Source organism: Bos taurus, chromosome 15 (assembly GCF_002263795.3).
Source record: "Bos taurus isolate L1 Dominette 01449 registration number 42190680 breed Hereford chromosome 15, ARS-UCD2.0, whole genome shotgun sequence".
In the NCBI taxonomy this organism is placed as follows: Eukaryota; Metazoa; Chordata; class Mammalia; order Artiodactyla; family Bovidae; genus Bos; species Bos taurus.
The window spans coordinates 62428649-62445740 of NC_037342.1; the positions used below are offsets into that span (position 1 = coordinate 62428649).

General features: G+C 33.4%; 1 protein-coding gene across 3 annotated transcripts in view; it reads left to right on the forward strand.

Annotated features, from left to right (window-relative positions):
- Positions 1–17092, forward strand: part of ELP4 (elongator acetyltransferase complex subunit 4) — a 257443-nt gene that overhangs the window by 132138 nt on the left and 108213 nt on the right. Inside the window, exon 10 of one of the 3 annotated variants that reach the window (XM_010812747.4) lies at positions 12671–15753. The exons of the other annotated variants lie outside the window; for them this stretch is intronic. Within the exon in view, the coding sequence (XP_010811049.1) occupies positions 12671–12862 (192 nt within the window). The 3' untranslated portion in view covers positions 12863–15753. Of the gene's footprint in view, positions 1–12670; positions 15754–17092 lie in introns of those variants that run through there. 3 annotated transcript variants of the gene reach the window in all.

The window sequence follows — 17092 nt, forward strand, 5'->3', positions numbered from 1 at the left end:
TAGTTGGTCATAACTTTTCTTCCAAGGAGTAAGCGTCTTTTAGTTTCATGGCTGCAGTCACCATATGTAGTTATTTTGGAGCCCAAAAAAATACAGTCTCTCACTGTTTCCATTGTTTCCCCATCTATTTGCCATCTATTTGCCATCTATTTCCCCATCTATTTGTTATATATGTTAAGATATACATAATAGAGTTTAATAAATATGATATCCATGAACTTCATGATAGATTAAATTAAGGTAACTTTGAGGATACTGTTATACCAAAAACATCATTAGTCCTTCTTCAGTGTCTTTGTACAGCAAATGTCCAGAATATTCATTCCTCCTTTCCTTTTATGGCTTTCTCTTATCAATGGAATATAGATTAGATATTCCAGTCATCCTCTTACATCTTCCCTGACTGGACCTTCTGAAATATTCACTCAATTATACTCTATATTACCCTATTTTAATTCACAGTGTAACACTTATTCATGGGATTCTCCAGGCAATAATAATGGAGTGGGTTGCCATGCCCTCCCCCAGGAGGTCTTCCCAACTCAGGAATCAACCCATGTCTCTTGCATTGGCAGGGGGGGTTCTGTACCTCTAGTGCCACCTGCAAAGCCCAAATATATATGAGCCTCTTGATGAAAATGAAGAGACTCTTGATGAAAGTGAAAGAGGAGAGTGAAAAAGCTGGCTTAAAACTCAACATTGAAAAACTAAAATTATGGCATCTGGTCCTATCACTTCATGGAAATAGATGGGGAAACAATGGAAACAGTGAGAGACTTTATTTTCTTGGGCTCCAGAATCACTGCAGATGGTAATTGCAGCCATGAAATTAAAAGACAAGTTCCGTGGAAGAAAAGCTATGACCAACCTAGACAGTATATTAAAAAACAGAGACATTACTTTGCTGACAAAGGTCCATCTAATCAAAGCTATGATTTTTCCAGTAGTCATGTATGGATGTGAGAGTTGGACTATAAAGAAAGCTGAGCACCGAAGAATTGATGCTTTTGAACTGTGGTGTTGGAAAAGATTCTTGAGAGTCTCTTGAACTGCAAGGAGATCCAACCAATCAATCCTTAAGGAAATCAGTCCTGAAAATTCATTGGAAGGACTGATGCTAAAGCTAAAATTTCAATCCTTTGGCCACCTGATGTGAAGAACTGACTCGCTGGAAAAGACCCTGATGCTAGGAAAGAATGAAGGCAGGAGAAGAAGAGGGCAACAGAGGATGAGATGATTGGATGTCCATCACCAACTCATGGACATGAGTTTGAGCAAGCTCCAGGAGTTGTTGATGGACAGGGAAACCAGGTGTGCTGCAGTCCATGGGGTTGCAAAGAGTTGGACCCAACTGAGCTACTGAACTGATATATATATGTATGGATAAACACAAGTATACATGTGTATGTATATATACATGCGTATTTATATATAATCTTTTAACATACAAGTTAAAAATTCTTTTGTTCCTAGCAAGCATTTCTACTCTATTTTTATAAAACACATTATGAAAATCAAACTGGTTTATCTTAGCATTTTTTTTTATATAATATTTTTCTGTGTTATGTGTATGTGTGTTTATATATTAGGTTAGCAAGATTGTTCTTTCCTCATTTTTTACTTATTTCTTCTGTATGGTAGGAGTTTTTAATATAAAAATTAATTTGCAATCAATATAAAACCATTCACTAAAAAACTATCCACATCTGTAGGATTTCTGTATATTAGTGAAATGAGGTGGGGAAAGCATCCTGTAAAGAAAATATGATTCCCATATTCTAGTCAACTATATTGATATGGTTCAAAAAGTATCCCAAATTTTATTACAATATATTATTATCCACTTATGTTCTACATTAAGGTAGTCTTTTTGTAATTAAAGTATAATTGACATCATTCAGGTACTTTAACAAATATTAATTTGCACAGTCACTATGTTTTTATAGTTTATATTTTTCTAAATTATTTTAATGTATTATCTTTGGAGCATCAAAAATTATCTTGTGATAATTAAGGTACATACAACTTTTATAGTAAGAGTTCAATTTTGAACCAAATTCAATTTTTCAAAAATTAAAAAAAAATTCTAATTTTGCCTCCCCTCTTATTATAACTGGTTCTAATGAAGTTTTGACGCGTTCATACTAAAACTTCTTTTTCTGTTGCAAATGTTTCATTTATTGGAAATTCTTTGAATACCACCTTTAGGCAGAACTAAACAGAAAATCTTATGGTCACAAAATATTTTCCTCTTTTATAAATTAATATTACTACAAAAAAGTTTTCTACAGTTTAATAATAAGAAATTGTTTTGCTCATTAAGGAAATATGAGATTAAATATAAATTATTAACTTTTAAAAGGTAAGATTTGGGGGACAATAGTAAATAATTAAGAGAAACTGAGGTGTAACGGAAATGCCTTTGGCCACACAACTAGTAAAGCAGTTCTCTTACTTGAGCAGAAATTAAAGTTTTGTCCGAGTTCCTACTGTCGTAACTCGCTCCCACTGGGGACGTGTAGAGTAGCCAGCTCAGGGTCTTTGTATGCGGTACAGTGAAGGTCACTGAGCTGTTTTGTCAGGTGCTGTCAAGTCAGCCCACCATTGTTGTAGAGAATCAAACTAAATCATTTTGGCATGAGCCGTCCAGAAATAAGATACCCAGTATGAATGGTTTAATGAAATTGAGTATTTAGTTTCAACTTTTTATAAGAATGTCAAAAATATATAGCAGTCATTCAAAAATTTCTAGAGTAAATCAGTGAAAATATCTGACCCTATACTTTATTGAAAATTTATTTTAAGTATCACTACTTAATATGAATAAACAGTTGGAATGTATTTGGATGTGTTTTGTTAGGTATATAATTCCTCACTACACATTTCAATGTAGTAGAAGTTCCGATTGCATAGTCATTTGATAAAAAGAGAGGGGGTATTTTTAACTACAATTAAAATTTTCTCATATAAAAAATAAAGCTGTTATCAAGTTTAACTATTTTTGTCTCCAAAAGCTATTATCAAAAATAGTTGTATTTGATTAGATTTTAAGAATTTATAAGAATTATTTATGAATGTTCTAAAATGTTTAATTCTTATATAATTAGAAAAATAGCTTATCTTTATCATCAAATTATTTAAAATGTATCCTTATAGCGTAGACTTAGTTAAATGCCTCAAAATTTTTATTTACTTATTTTGAGAGAGGAGATTTTTTGTTGATATTCCTGCTTGATAACCTAAGAAATATTTCACCAACTTATACTGTAGCTATGGTTTAGCACTGAAAAAGCTTTTAACACAAAGCCTCTTGGTGCAATTAAAGGTCACTTGTACGTATTATAATAGGCTACTCATTTACAAGATCTTTGTGAAGGGTCAACGCTATAGCATGAAATGGATTGCCCTTGGTGAGCCTGTAAATAAATGTGTCAACTTATCTCGTATTCAGTGGGCAAGGAAGCAAACTAACACAATACTAATTTATTAATGTTTTTATAAACAACTGCTAAAATGTTGAACAAAACCAAATGCACTAGTGCTATATTCTTGACATAAATAATCATAGAAAATTGTTTGAGTATATAACTGTAGTTTTTAAGGGAAATTGCACGCATACACAATACACACACACACACACACATCCACAAACATGCACACACACACTTTTTAATTAAATATATGGATTTTATTGAAGTATAGAAAAACAGCACAGTGGTTGTGTTCAAATGGCCTTTACCATAAACCTAACATGTCTCAAAATGGCTAAGTTGTACTCAATCCCTTTTTTCTGTATTGAAGTTCAAAACTTGTCAGAGATAGGTATGAAAAAGGAATCAAACTGGATAGTGATTTATTTTAGTTATCTTTCATAGCCTTTCTCTTAGGGAAAAAAACAGTTGGGCAGAAAACATATTCATAAGGATCTGTGTTAATTGAATTTAGTCACCTGCTCTTTCAGTAAATTAAGCCTTTAGAATAAAAATAAAAGTAATGATGAAAATACTTCATGTAAAAAATTATTTTACAATAATTTTAATATACTTTATTTTACATGTTTTATATGTATATTTATGAGCTCACATAGTTTTTTATCCTCAAAATAATGTCAAATTAGTAAATATATATAAATATATATATTCATATATATTAAATATTTATATATATTTAAAATATTTTTATATATTTATGTATATTCATATATATATGAATATATATATATACATACACACACACACTAATGAAATAAATTTAACCAGTGCTTTCTAGGTTCTTCCCTCTGAATTTGGCCACTCAGACACACAGCAACTTGGGGCTTCCCCAATCATTCAGACACATAACTACCCACTCCTAATTTTCTTTCTAGTTGCTATGTACTATCAAAAATGAAAAATATTTAAATTTATAGTCAGTGCCAAAATAAATCTTCTGTGTCAAACAAAAATAATTTAACAACGGGTTTGAATCAAGAATCAAATGATAGGAACTTCCCTGGTGTCCAGGGGTTAAGAATTCGCCTTCCAAAACAGGGGCCGTGGGTTCGATGCCTGGTTGGGGAACAAAGATCCCACATATACCACAGGGCAACTAAGCCTACAACTAGAGAGCCCATGCGCCATAACCAAGACCTGATGCGGCCAAATAAATATTTTTAAAATAATCAAATGATAACAGTAACCTTTAATAATCTATAAGACTGATTGGTCTATAAAAATACTAAGGCTTTCAGTGAGGCCAGTCATGAAGTAAGCAGCCAGGAATAGCCTTAACCCAGGTAATCCTCTGCTTCTTACCTGGCTGTTGAGTTTCTACTCTGCACTCTTTGATTTGTTTTTGTTGTACTTCTTCAGCACAGTGGCAACACCTGCTTAACCATTGTTTGTAAAGTATGGAAGCTTTGGGCAAATTAATTCATTTAGGGGCATAAATGCTTTAAACTCATGTCTGTTTTACTTATCACAGTATCCCCTTTTCATAGTTCAGTGCATGATTGTGTAGGTCCTCAAAAAATATTGAATAAATGACTGAACAAATGAATGTCCTCTTGACAGTGCTCAAAACAATTGAAGGTGGATCCGTAAAAATCTCAGAATTTCAGACTACACATAATAGTCTGATCATGCTAATGTTTCCATAAATGCTTAATATTGAGCCTAAGGCTAAGTAAAATAGCCTTCCAAAAATATTAGCTACCAAAAAAAGTTAGCTAAGAATATAGTGGATCATTATTGCTGAAATAAAGTAGAACTGCATTCCTCAAAAATACTAGACAGGAAATGATAAGATACAATTTTTAGTTAATAAAATGTGGTCTTCTATTTGAGTCATGATTTCATTGTCATTTTATTGCCCTTTGAAAATTATTTTGAATGCTTTATCTCAAAAAATATATGATAATAAACATTCCATAAATATCAGTAAGAGTTTTCCAGCCCGCTTCTTTAAGAGGTCTACTGGATTCAGACTAGATTTGTAAAAGCCCTCCAGAGCTGAGAGGAATCAATGCTAATTTCCTGGTTTCAAGTCCCTATACCCTTTAACCCCCTTTGACCCTTTAAGTAACTGTTTGTATGTCTGGTTTTCTCTGGCCAGTAGAGCTTATTTTATTGCCTAATAATGTTTTCCTGGCTTATCACACAAAAATATTGTAAAGATTTTTAAGACATGAGTTAGGAATGAAATAACTATGTACAATGGAAGCTGAATACAGCTGAATACCAACTCATATTTAAATACACATTGGCAGTAAAGGCAACTAATGTCACTTCCATAATAAGAAAATCTGTAACTATCATTGCTGGAGAATCATCCCATTGACCTCTTTGTGCACATGAAGCTGACAAGGACCAGTCTAGTTCTTCAGTTTGGCTTAAGAGTTTTCTCCTGGGAAACCATTGTGGTCCAGATAGAAATTTAAGGACAATTATCTTCAGAAGAGCTTTACAGTGCATAATTTATAACTGAATACACTTCGTTCACGTGTCCTATTGACTTAATGTGTAATTCAGTCAAGAAACAGAAAGGGTACATGTAAAGATATTTTGGAAATGTGATGTTTCATAGTGCCATAAATATGCGCCATTTCCTAGCTTTAGCATTCAATCATTGTAACCCTCCCATCATTTTATTAGAAGGGTTCTTACGCTTTGCTCCATGTAAAGTTAGGGAAGTAAAAGACTTTCACTTAAAAGCCTGAAAGTAAATTTAAAAGTTTAAAATCAACTGTGCCCTGGATGCTTTAAAGCATGAGGGTAGCAAACTGGTCTGTGGGCCAAGTCCAACCCCATAATTTTTTAAAATAAACATTATTGGAACACAGCCAGACCTTTTTGTTTATGTATTGGCTGTGGCAACTTTCACAGTATACTGTTAAGTTAATATCTTATGGCATACAAAGCCAAAAATATTTCAGTTCAGTTCAGTCACTCGGTCGTGTCTGACTCTTTGCGACCCCATGGACTGCAGCTTACCAGGCTTCCCTGTTCATCAACAACTCCCAGAGCTTACTCAAACTCATATCCATTGAGTCAGTGATGCCATCCAACCATCTCATCCTCTGTCTTCCCCTTCTCCTCCCGCCTTCAATCTTTCCCAGCATCAGAGTCTTTTCCAGTGAGTTGGTTCTTCACATCAGGTGGCCAAAATATTGAAGTTTCAACTTAGGCATCAGTCCTTTCAATGAATATTCAGGACTGATTTCCTTTAGGATTGACTGGTTGGATCTCCTTGCAGTCTAAAAATATTTACTATCTGGTCATTTATAGAGAAAGTTTGCTGTAAAGAAGACCCCCTACTTGCGAAGGCTGCAAACTCTCAAGAATATTTATGGAGAGAATTGTCAATTAGGGGATATGATTTGTAGTCCCAAAATTAAGGTCTGTTTGAGTAATAAAGAATTCATACAATCATTTAATGTGTAGTTTGCACTTTCAGAGTTAATGCAGGTGTCTCTGAGAAAATACCTGGATTTCTTAAAAAGTTAAAATCAGAAAGAAGTTTCATGTGCTTCAAAGTCAGCTTCTTGTTGCATGCACCTGTTTTCCCACCTAGCCACTCTATAATCATGTGGAACCCTCTTTCTTAGGGTAACCCATTTCAGTCTCTGCCAGCAGACAGTTGCTAGAAACTTCTTTCAAATGCTGAAGCAATGTCCCACCCATTAAAACTAATTCCACCTTCTGAAGCTTGCTATTTTGTATGTACAATCATTCTATTCATAATGAACACCTAATATATAAGGAATAGTTATAATTCATGTGTATATCTTCTTAGTTTTCCTTAGATTTCTATTTTCTTTTTTGAAACACCAGATTAACCACTTAGTGGTATTTATTGTATGTTTAACTTAGAATCTTAAGCATGAAACTCATATAATTTTTACACCATCCTTTAGAGGAAACTTTTTTTGAAAAAATAAGCATTGATTAGAAATGTTAAAGTAGTGGTCCTGAATTCTGAAGCACAAAAGCTAAATTACAGATTCATACAATTCATTAAAATTTGATGTTTTACTTGCAGCATTTTGGATTCACAAATGGGCTCAGGTGATTAAAAATTATAAAATCAACATTAAATGTGATCTTTCAACTTTATTATTATAATCTAAGATTAGTTTACTATACATTGTTAATAAAAACATAGCATTAAGCTTTTGATAACTGAATAATAAGAGAATACATATATATTTCTAACAAGTATTAATTTCATCAGTGAAGGACACCCTTCCAAAATCAACTGTTCATTAGCCAGGCTACCTAGTGTATATAATTGATAGTCAAATCAAAACAGTAGGTAAACACAAATATGATCAAGAAGTTTTGCTTATTATTTTGTGTTTTTTTTTAAAGCTGTGAATTTCTCAGGCAAGGGAATAAGATCATATCGATGCTTAAAATGTAAATATATTATTAAAAGTAATTTGGGAGGTGAAAGATTATTTTTAAGTCATTAAAGACGTGAAAGATTTGTGTCCCTGATGTGTAAAAATTGTTTTAAAATTAGATAAAACTCTTTTTCATAGGTGTTTATAATGTAGAATAGAAAAGAAGATTGCATGAAACCACACAAAAAGGACTCAACTGTTTTCAGCCTAATAAAAATGTTGTAAAAATACTTGTAAGCTTGAAAATCACACTAGCTATTCTTGTTTCAAATTCTGTTTAATATATTGTTCTGTATGATTTTATAATAAACAGATTACTCCTTGAACAGGAATTAAGAATAAAGCTGCCAGGAAGAGGTTTTGTTGTCAGAGTAGTTCCCGCCTCATGTTTTGTAAGAGATTTCATGGTCCCATTGTAAAGAGTAGATGATTTAAAACGTGTTCCCAAGATAAACTTTCCCATTGTCATTAATGAGGATGGATAATACTGAGTGACAAGTGCATTAGGAATGACACAGAAAGAGCTGTTAGATTTGTCAGAGCATATCACTTCAGGCAGTGACACTTGAGGACATTCTTTTTGTGGATATTTGGTTGATGGGGGAGGTCTGATTTAAAGATACCAAATTTGTGTTTGCTAATAGAATAATGTATTGTGCAATGTATAGATATATATTTTCCAGTGTTTAGAAAATATTTAGGAGTTTCTTTAGTTAAGTTCTTCCACATTTTAAGTTTATTCCAATTTCCTCCTAAGAAAGTCATCAAACTGTACAACCTTTAAATAGTAAAAATTTCCACAAAATTACTTTTTTTTCTTTTGAAGTTTTTTTTTTTTCCTTGGACCGTCCAACTGAAGGAAAAATATTGAAAAATATATAAATTTAAAAAAATATTTTGCTGACTTATGACAGAGGACTCTTCTGTGTCACCTTAAGAACAAAGATTTTGAAATAACATAAACATAATTTGTATTGTCTTTCTACATGTATTTTACTTTAGAGAAATGTGTTTTAAATATTGATCAATAAGCAAATAATATATGACTATTCTGGTATTTAAAGTATTTCCAAACTGTGGTAGGCCTCTCAATTTTGATTCTGAACATGCAACTGGTCACTTCTTTGCCTTGATTCATCTTTCATGCTGCCAACCAAATTTTGTCTCTGTGTACCTTTTTGACACTAATAATGACTGAGTCTCTGTTCATTGGAGTTCAAGATTTCCCAAGCGGCAGTTTGGACCTAGGATAAACTATCTATCATGATTGCATACCACTAATCTGTCTCAAGCAAACCATCCTGTGACTGAAATTATATTTGACAGTTCACCTCTTCTTGATGAACCTGAGGTGAATGTAACTACAGACCATCCCTGGGAGGACATATAACTACTCCATATGTTACGGAGGGTCCTTTTATTTGTGAAACAAGACTTACACTATGCCTGTAGCTGAAGAGAGATTTCTTTCTATCTCTCTCTCTTCTGTGAGTGTGTCTCTCTTTCTCTGTCTCCCTGTCTCGCCCTAATTTTTCTAATTTTCATTAGAATTTCTTTTAAACGCGTTCAACCGTTAAAAGTACTATCTATAGGTTAGTTTTCCCATGTGTTAAAATGGCAAAGTCATTTTTAAAAATACTAATGCTTTCTATAACGCTCTCTTACATATACCATAGTTGTCAAATATCAAAGATTTGCTCTTAGTATTTTCACTCATTCCTACATTTATCAGTTCTTGAAACATCTCAATTTTTATATTACAAAATACTTCTAAAAGATGTTGATTCTCTCATTTTAACATAAAAATATTTTCAGATTATTTTAAGGATTAAAAATAGATTGAAAGAATGATAAATTGAACCCTCACAGGAAATGCTATATAATTTTTGATAAAGAGTCCTTATGTAGCCTTAATTATCATTTTTTACGATTACTATGTAGAGTCTAGAGAAAACGGCTACCTGGTAAAATAAACTTATTTACTGCCTTATATCTTTTTTGTAAAAATATCTTTCTTTTGTAATCAGAAACTTCAGCATTTTGAGATGATGAACAAGGAGATATAAAGATTCACTGTTAATACCCTGGAAATAGAGAAATCTGATGTAATTTTCAAAATGCATATGGAGGGTTTAACAGTAAGGTTACTTACCGTTAACAGCCAAATTGTTACCACTTACCATGGAGATAGTAAGTAAACAATATCTAAATTGGAAACAAAAAGCAAAAAACTGGGGATATTTAAACAAAGCCATTTGAATATTAAATGGAGTTTCAAAGACTACATCTAGAAGTCTGTTTATAAATGAAGTTTATTTTAATCTATCCTGGATTGGTGAAATGTGATTCTGTGATTCTCCCTAAAGATGTTCAGATGGCCTGAAAAGTTTTGCCCATGTAGTTCTGTTAGTTCATCAGAACAAGCATTCGATAAAATCACTCCTAACTGTCCTTTATTTTTAATTAAAGTTTATTATTCCTTTGGAAAAGTTGTTTTAGTATAAAGCAGTATTTTATGAAATATTTTATGAAACACCAGGATAATCACTAAGCATTCTGCACAAAGTTTTTCTAAAACACCTAATGTCAAATAATCATCCACTTTATTTTGGAAATTTATATAAATTAATTTGCTAGTATCACAGAGATAATTGTTTGGTCAATATAGTAAGTGAAACACTCATATTTTTGTATGCAATATAAATTATTTTTAACAAATGAGCTTCATCTGCTTTAACTTCTTTATCTTCTACAATGTTTTTATTTCAACTAATGGTTACCAGTGAGCTATGTAAGACTTCAGTAACATCACTTAAAATAAGTATCCTGAAAAAAACTTTAGTAAACTGTTTATAATTTCCATAATTTTTAAACTCTGTAATTTCTACCAGTGATTGTATAATATACTTCAAAGCCGTATATCTGAAGAAAAGGAAGCACTATCAACGTATTAATTAATTAGTAAACTATTTATATGTGTTCTTTATTCCAAAAGTGATTAAATTGAAAAAGCCTAACTTATACAGTGACTCTGATGTTAGGCGGGCCTAATTTTGAGCTAAATTTTAACTTAGGCAGTAAAATCTGTGATCCGTATATCTTATCATAACTCCTCCCTTCTAATTATATGATCATTAAATGTTATTATACAATGCATCTGCATATTTTTTAAAATAAAATTGCCTCCGTTTTTCCCATAAGCATCTATTTTCTAATCAAGAGTGGATATTACATTGCTTCACAGTAAATACTCAAAAATTTTTTAAATGATAATTCATAGTTATGATTTGTTAAAGTAATTGCTTCATTTGAAAAGTAGAACTTGTTTATTTTAAATTCAAACAGCAAGTATATTAAGATATTTAAATATGTAGTATTTAAATAATTATGCTTTTTGTTTAGGGCTTTAATCTTTTTTTTTAAGCACTTTTTAAAATATACTTTTATGCCTAAGCATGAAAAATGTGATAAGAAAAGACAGTAAAGTGGTCATGCCTTTTAGTAAATATAAAATTATATAAAATTATCTTGGAAAATGCCTTAATGCCATCACGTAAGACAAAATCACTGTGCTTTTAAGACTATTTTTAGTAAAATGATTGGCAACACTCAAGTCACATGTTTGTATCAAGAAGGAATAATTATTGCCCACTGAAATAATATTCATCACATTCGCTTTAGAAATTGGGATAAAATTTTCTTTGGGTGTGGGATTGGTATATGTTTGTGGGAATGTTTAAGATACCCTGAATGGATGAAACAGTTATTTTAATATAATGTATTTACTGGGTCAATTGAAGTTTTGAGGACTAATTACCTGGAAGGCAAGATCATCCATAAATTTTTCTTAATTATTCAGTAAATGTTTATGAAAATACTTTTAGTCTAGTTTGGTGCTTTTTATCAGAATACATGTCCTTAAAATTTGGTGTCTGGCCATCTCTCTAGCCTCATCTCCTGTCTTAGCTCCAAGTTGCAGCCAGACTCTCAATTGGAGTCCCTACATTCGCCCACTCTGTCTCTTCCAGGTTTTTTGTTGATGCCAAAAATATTCTCCACTTTCCTCCAAGTATTCTTGCCAGATTAGTCTTAAGATTTACCGTTCAGTCCTTGAAATGGATGTCACTTCTTCTAAAATGTCTTTCCTAATTCTCCAAGACCAAGTTTAGGTAGCCTCGCTCTGTAGTCCCTGAATATCTTCTATAATTATCTCTACTAAAATAGCACTTATAATATTATTTTAATTTCCTGCTTCCTTGATGTCTCTCTATCATACTGTGAGAAAGAAAAAGAAAAAGTTGTTCAGTTGTGTACAACTCTTTGCGACCCCGTGGACTGTCAGGCTCCTCCGTCCATGGGATTTTTCAGGCAAGAATACTGGATGAGTTGCCATAAGTTGGTGACAAAAGCTGTGTCATGTTCTTATTCACTAATGCATCCACAGCACCAAACTCAGGATCTAAGACATAACAGATGTTTAGTAAATATTTGTTGAATGGAAAGCTAATAATGTGTGGAACTGTTAAATATCTGACTACATTGCTTTTTTTAAAAACTGTCATAACAATATTTAACATGAGATCTATCCTCTTAATAAAATTTTAAGCATACAGTACATTATTGTTGACTATAGGTTTAGTGTTATACCCTGACTACAACTGTGTTGGTTTTTTTTTGGTCTGAGCTGGGTCTTCGTTGCTGTGTGCAGGCTTTCTCAAGTTGCAATGAGCGGGAGCTACTCTCTAATGGCAGTGTTTGGGCTTCTTACTGTGGCTTCTTCTGTTGCAGAGCACTAGCTCTAGGGCACATGGGCGCAGCAGTTGTGGCACCATGCTTCGTTACCCCACTGCAGGGCGTGTGGAATCTTCCCAGACCAGGGATCAAACTCTCATCCCCTGCATCAGCAGGCAGATTCGTTACCGCTGGACCACCAGGGAAATCCCTGAGTACATCTTTAATTACATCTCTGGACAAGTCTGAGTTGACTGCTCTTGGAAAAGAGCTGCTGCTGCTGCTGCTGCTAAGTCGCTTCAGTCGTGGCCGACTCTGTGCGACCCCATAGACGGCAGCCCACCAGGCTCCCCCGTCCCTGGGATTCTCCAGGCAAGAACACTGGAGTGGGTTGCTATTTCCTTCTCCAATGCATGAAAGTGAAAAGTGAAAGTGAAGTCGCTCAGTCGTGTCCAATCCTCAGTGACCCCATGGACTGCAGCCTACCAGACTCCTCTGTCCGATTTTCCAGGCAAGAATACTGGAGTGGGTTGCCATTTCCTTCTCCAGTGCATGAAAGTGAAAGTGAAGTCGCTCAGTCGTGTCCGACTCCTAGCGACCCCATGGACTCCAGCCTACCAGGCTCCTCCGTCCATGGGATTTTCCAGGCAAGAGTACTGGAGTGGGGTGCCATTGCCTTCTCCGTGGAAAAGAGCACTAGTAATCAATTCTCAATGCCCAAATGCAGGGTAACCCTTACCCTGCCATAGTAACTGTACCAAACTGTTTTAATTTTCCCTAATTACCAAACTGTTTCATGTTGTTAGGGTTAGAATACTCCCTATCAACCTGAAGTTTTAAAAAAAAAATTAATAACACCTAACTCAATCTTTCCTTCCTGATAAAGGTTTTGCTACCTCCTTCTCCATTCCATTCCCTACCAGTATATTGACTTCTTTCTAAATCTTTGGCTTACTTAAACTCACCATTTTAATGAGAAACCATGTTGTTTGATTCCCTAATACCCTATCAAATGATTTTAATTTTAATGTGTGTGTGTGTACTTAGCTCGTCTATATTCTAGCTTTTCCTCTTACCTTTACAGACATGTTGTAGAGATTCAGTATGGCTACCTATCAGGATGACTAATTAAAGCCAAACCAACTGAGCATTTAAAATGCACCCTTGAAATAGAGGGGAGGTGCCAAGTTGATAACATCTTGATAACGTTGGATAGTAATATCCCATGGGCTTACATTTTCATTGTTCCCAGTCAATTGACATTTATATCTATTATCACTTGAGTGAAACATGATTAATTATTTTATGATAATTTGAAGCATTGTTTAAAATTCAGTTTGGAAATGTTGTTTCCTGGCCATCTTCTTCAACCACTCCTTTAGAGGATTTGGAGCCAGTGTGCTATTTAGGAAGATGATTTTTTCCTTCCAATTTATTATATACTAAGGCTCCTTGTTTTCCAAATAGAAGATTCCTTCTTTCTCCAAGAGTAATAATTTTATGCTACAGATATCAAAGATAACAACAAAAATGTCACATTGTGATTCTGTCTCCATGACGCTTCAGAATCATACAAAATGAAAAATTCAAGCAAAGAAAGCCTTTTGCTTTTTCTACTGGTGTCAAGAGCCATGTTTCTTGAGGTTTTTTCCCCTCTAAATTGGACATTAAAATGTCTATTTTTATGTCATAAAGTTGTGATTATACCTTGAAATTTTATTCATAAAATATTTCCCCCAAATCACTCTTTTTCGTGCACTTACTTTTTTCCTATCCAAGAAATAGGAATTGTAGTTCTCACTTTTTAATTAACTCCTAGCTATTTTAGTTGGAGATTTATTGCCTTAATCCATATCTAATGTGTTTATCACTTAGGAAACATTTTTTTTTAATGGGTTAGTAATTTTGTATAGTGCTGTAATTATATCTCTCATCAGGATAATTATGTAAAAGTAAATAAAGGTAGGGCTAAGATAATACCTAATTTAGGATGCCTTTCAAATGTATAATGCTTATAATTAAAGATTTCACACAGAAAGTAAAGGGCCTTGGTTTCCTTACACATCAGCCTAATTTTCAAAAGAAAACCATAAAGTTAGCTGAATAGTTTCTTTATTTACACATTTACACATTGAATCACAACTGTCCACTTAGAAGATTTTTGTTAAAAAAAATTGTTAATGTGTCTTTACACTAAAACAGAACTTAAAAGATGAATTTTATGGCTCATGTAACCTACAAGGTTGAGAGCAGTTATAATTTTAACTGGCCTAGTGCCATTAAAAAGTATTTAAGATTTATAGTAGGAAGTATGTAATTATTCATTTTATATTACTTAAACAGTTGGATGAACCATCACACATTATCAGTCATTAAAAGTAAAAATGATGCATCATACATGATTTCAGAGACAATGCAGTATAATCACTTATTAAGACATAAATAAGATATTTTGTCTTATATTTTCCCACTTTCCTGTTTTTTTCAGTTGGACTAAAAGAAAACCTAGTCTAGCCTAGCCTAGCCTAGCACCTAATAACCCCCACAAACACATATGCATATTTAAATGCAGATAACTAAATACAGATTCTCCAAAACACAGATCTTCACAACAGCCTTTCTCATGGCACATTGGGCTCCCCAGTGAATAATGGCTGCAGCATCTCAAGACAGAAAGCAACAACTAGACTTACTTGTGAAGTGACTGTGAAAAGCGCTTCTCTTTCCTGACTGTGCTACATACAGAATTCCATGAACCGCTGAGGTAGTCGCATGACTTATGGTTCAGCTGCTGGCAGCGAAGAATAGGCTTTCAAGCTGTAGGTCCACTACACTATTACCAGTCTCTCACTCCTGAGACTTTATTTTTAAGCAGGGACTGGCTCTTTGCTGTGCAGTATTCATCTTTGTTTTTCTGGGACAACAAAGCAGGTGGGTCCTCAGGGGCAGCAGAGTGAGGCTGATGACTATACATGGTGTACTCTGTGTCTGAGGGGTCAGAAAACTAGATACTCTGTAGGTCACTCATGGCCTTCACCAGCCACTCAACTGGGCCCAGTTTTAAGTAATTAATGGGATGGAGCCACCATGAGTGTACCCTGTACTCATTGCATGCTTCAATAAAGGACTTCTCTGTTGTAGCAGTTTCTAATTGTAGCTGTTTCTAAGTTGTTCTGTTATATTGAAGTTGTATCAGTTTCAAAAATGTGTGCCATCATTAGGGACTTTGAAGTCTTTTGTTGAAAGGGGATTTTTGTCATAAAGCATTTGGTATAAGTGGTGGTTTTTCTGTTACTGTGAAAAATCTACATATAACACCTCAGATGTGACATATGTGAATAAAAGTTAATTCACATATGTGAATTAAAGTTATTGAGCCTATGTGAGTTAAAAATAATAATTCAATAAAACAGCGATCATATGCACAATTCATTTAGTGTACAGTTCTAATAACATGCTCCCAAATGGCTTTCATATGAACTGATGACGTTCTGTTAAGTGTGGATGAGTAAAACCCCCAAATTAACAAAACTATCATAGGACAGTAGTTTTTCATGAGATCTCACTTGCCATGTGTTTGATGCATAAGTTCTAATCTGCAGTATCAGTCATCCATAACAAACTACTACTTTAATTATCAAAACTTTCTATATAAATTATTTAAAAGAAAATACCAGAAAATGTTTAGACAAGCCAAGTATGTTTAGGATTTCTACTGTGCAGTATAATATGCTAGTATTTACCTCTTGCTTCTTTTGATTATGCATCCAGTGAGATGCTAATTAGCTCGTTGTTGCTCTAATAGGACTGGAGAAGGGTTTCGTAGAGATGCTATTATACTACAACGTATTATTTAACATTGCCTTTGATATAAGAAATGTAGATATAACCATGAAAGCAAACCAAAGTCTGGTATTTAGAGATATCCAGAATGGATGATCCCATTAGCAGTTCATCAGTCTGTTTATTTCGTTGGAGAAAGTAAAGTCACTGGTATTGTTTTTTTTTAATATTAATAAATAATACAAAAGATCTGGTTAGAATTTCTTGAAATTTCTATTTAATAGATGATTTAATAGAACATTATTTAATAACCTTTTAGAACATTTTAAACATTGTAGGGAACTTTATTTAATAAAGGATTCATACCAGGATATTAAAAACATGTGGTTCACTTACTAAATATGGGGGAAAATTGCGTCTGAGTTGGTGTGTTAAATTGCTTGCATGCTTTTGGCATTTTAATAAGAAAACCTTTAAATGTGATGTTCTCAGTCATCACTGTGTCTTTGGTTGACACATTTTCTTTAATAAAAGATAGAAAATGGGAAAACATATATTTCTATCTAATTTGAATAGAGGCCTATTTTATGAGTATATTTGGAAAGCTATGCCAAAACACTTGATATGGAAAGGAAAGTAATTTCTAAGGCTGTTAATATGAGTGACCTACCCCAACCATTTTTCTTCATTTTGCCA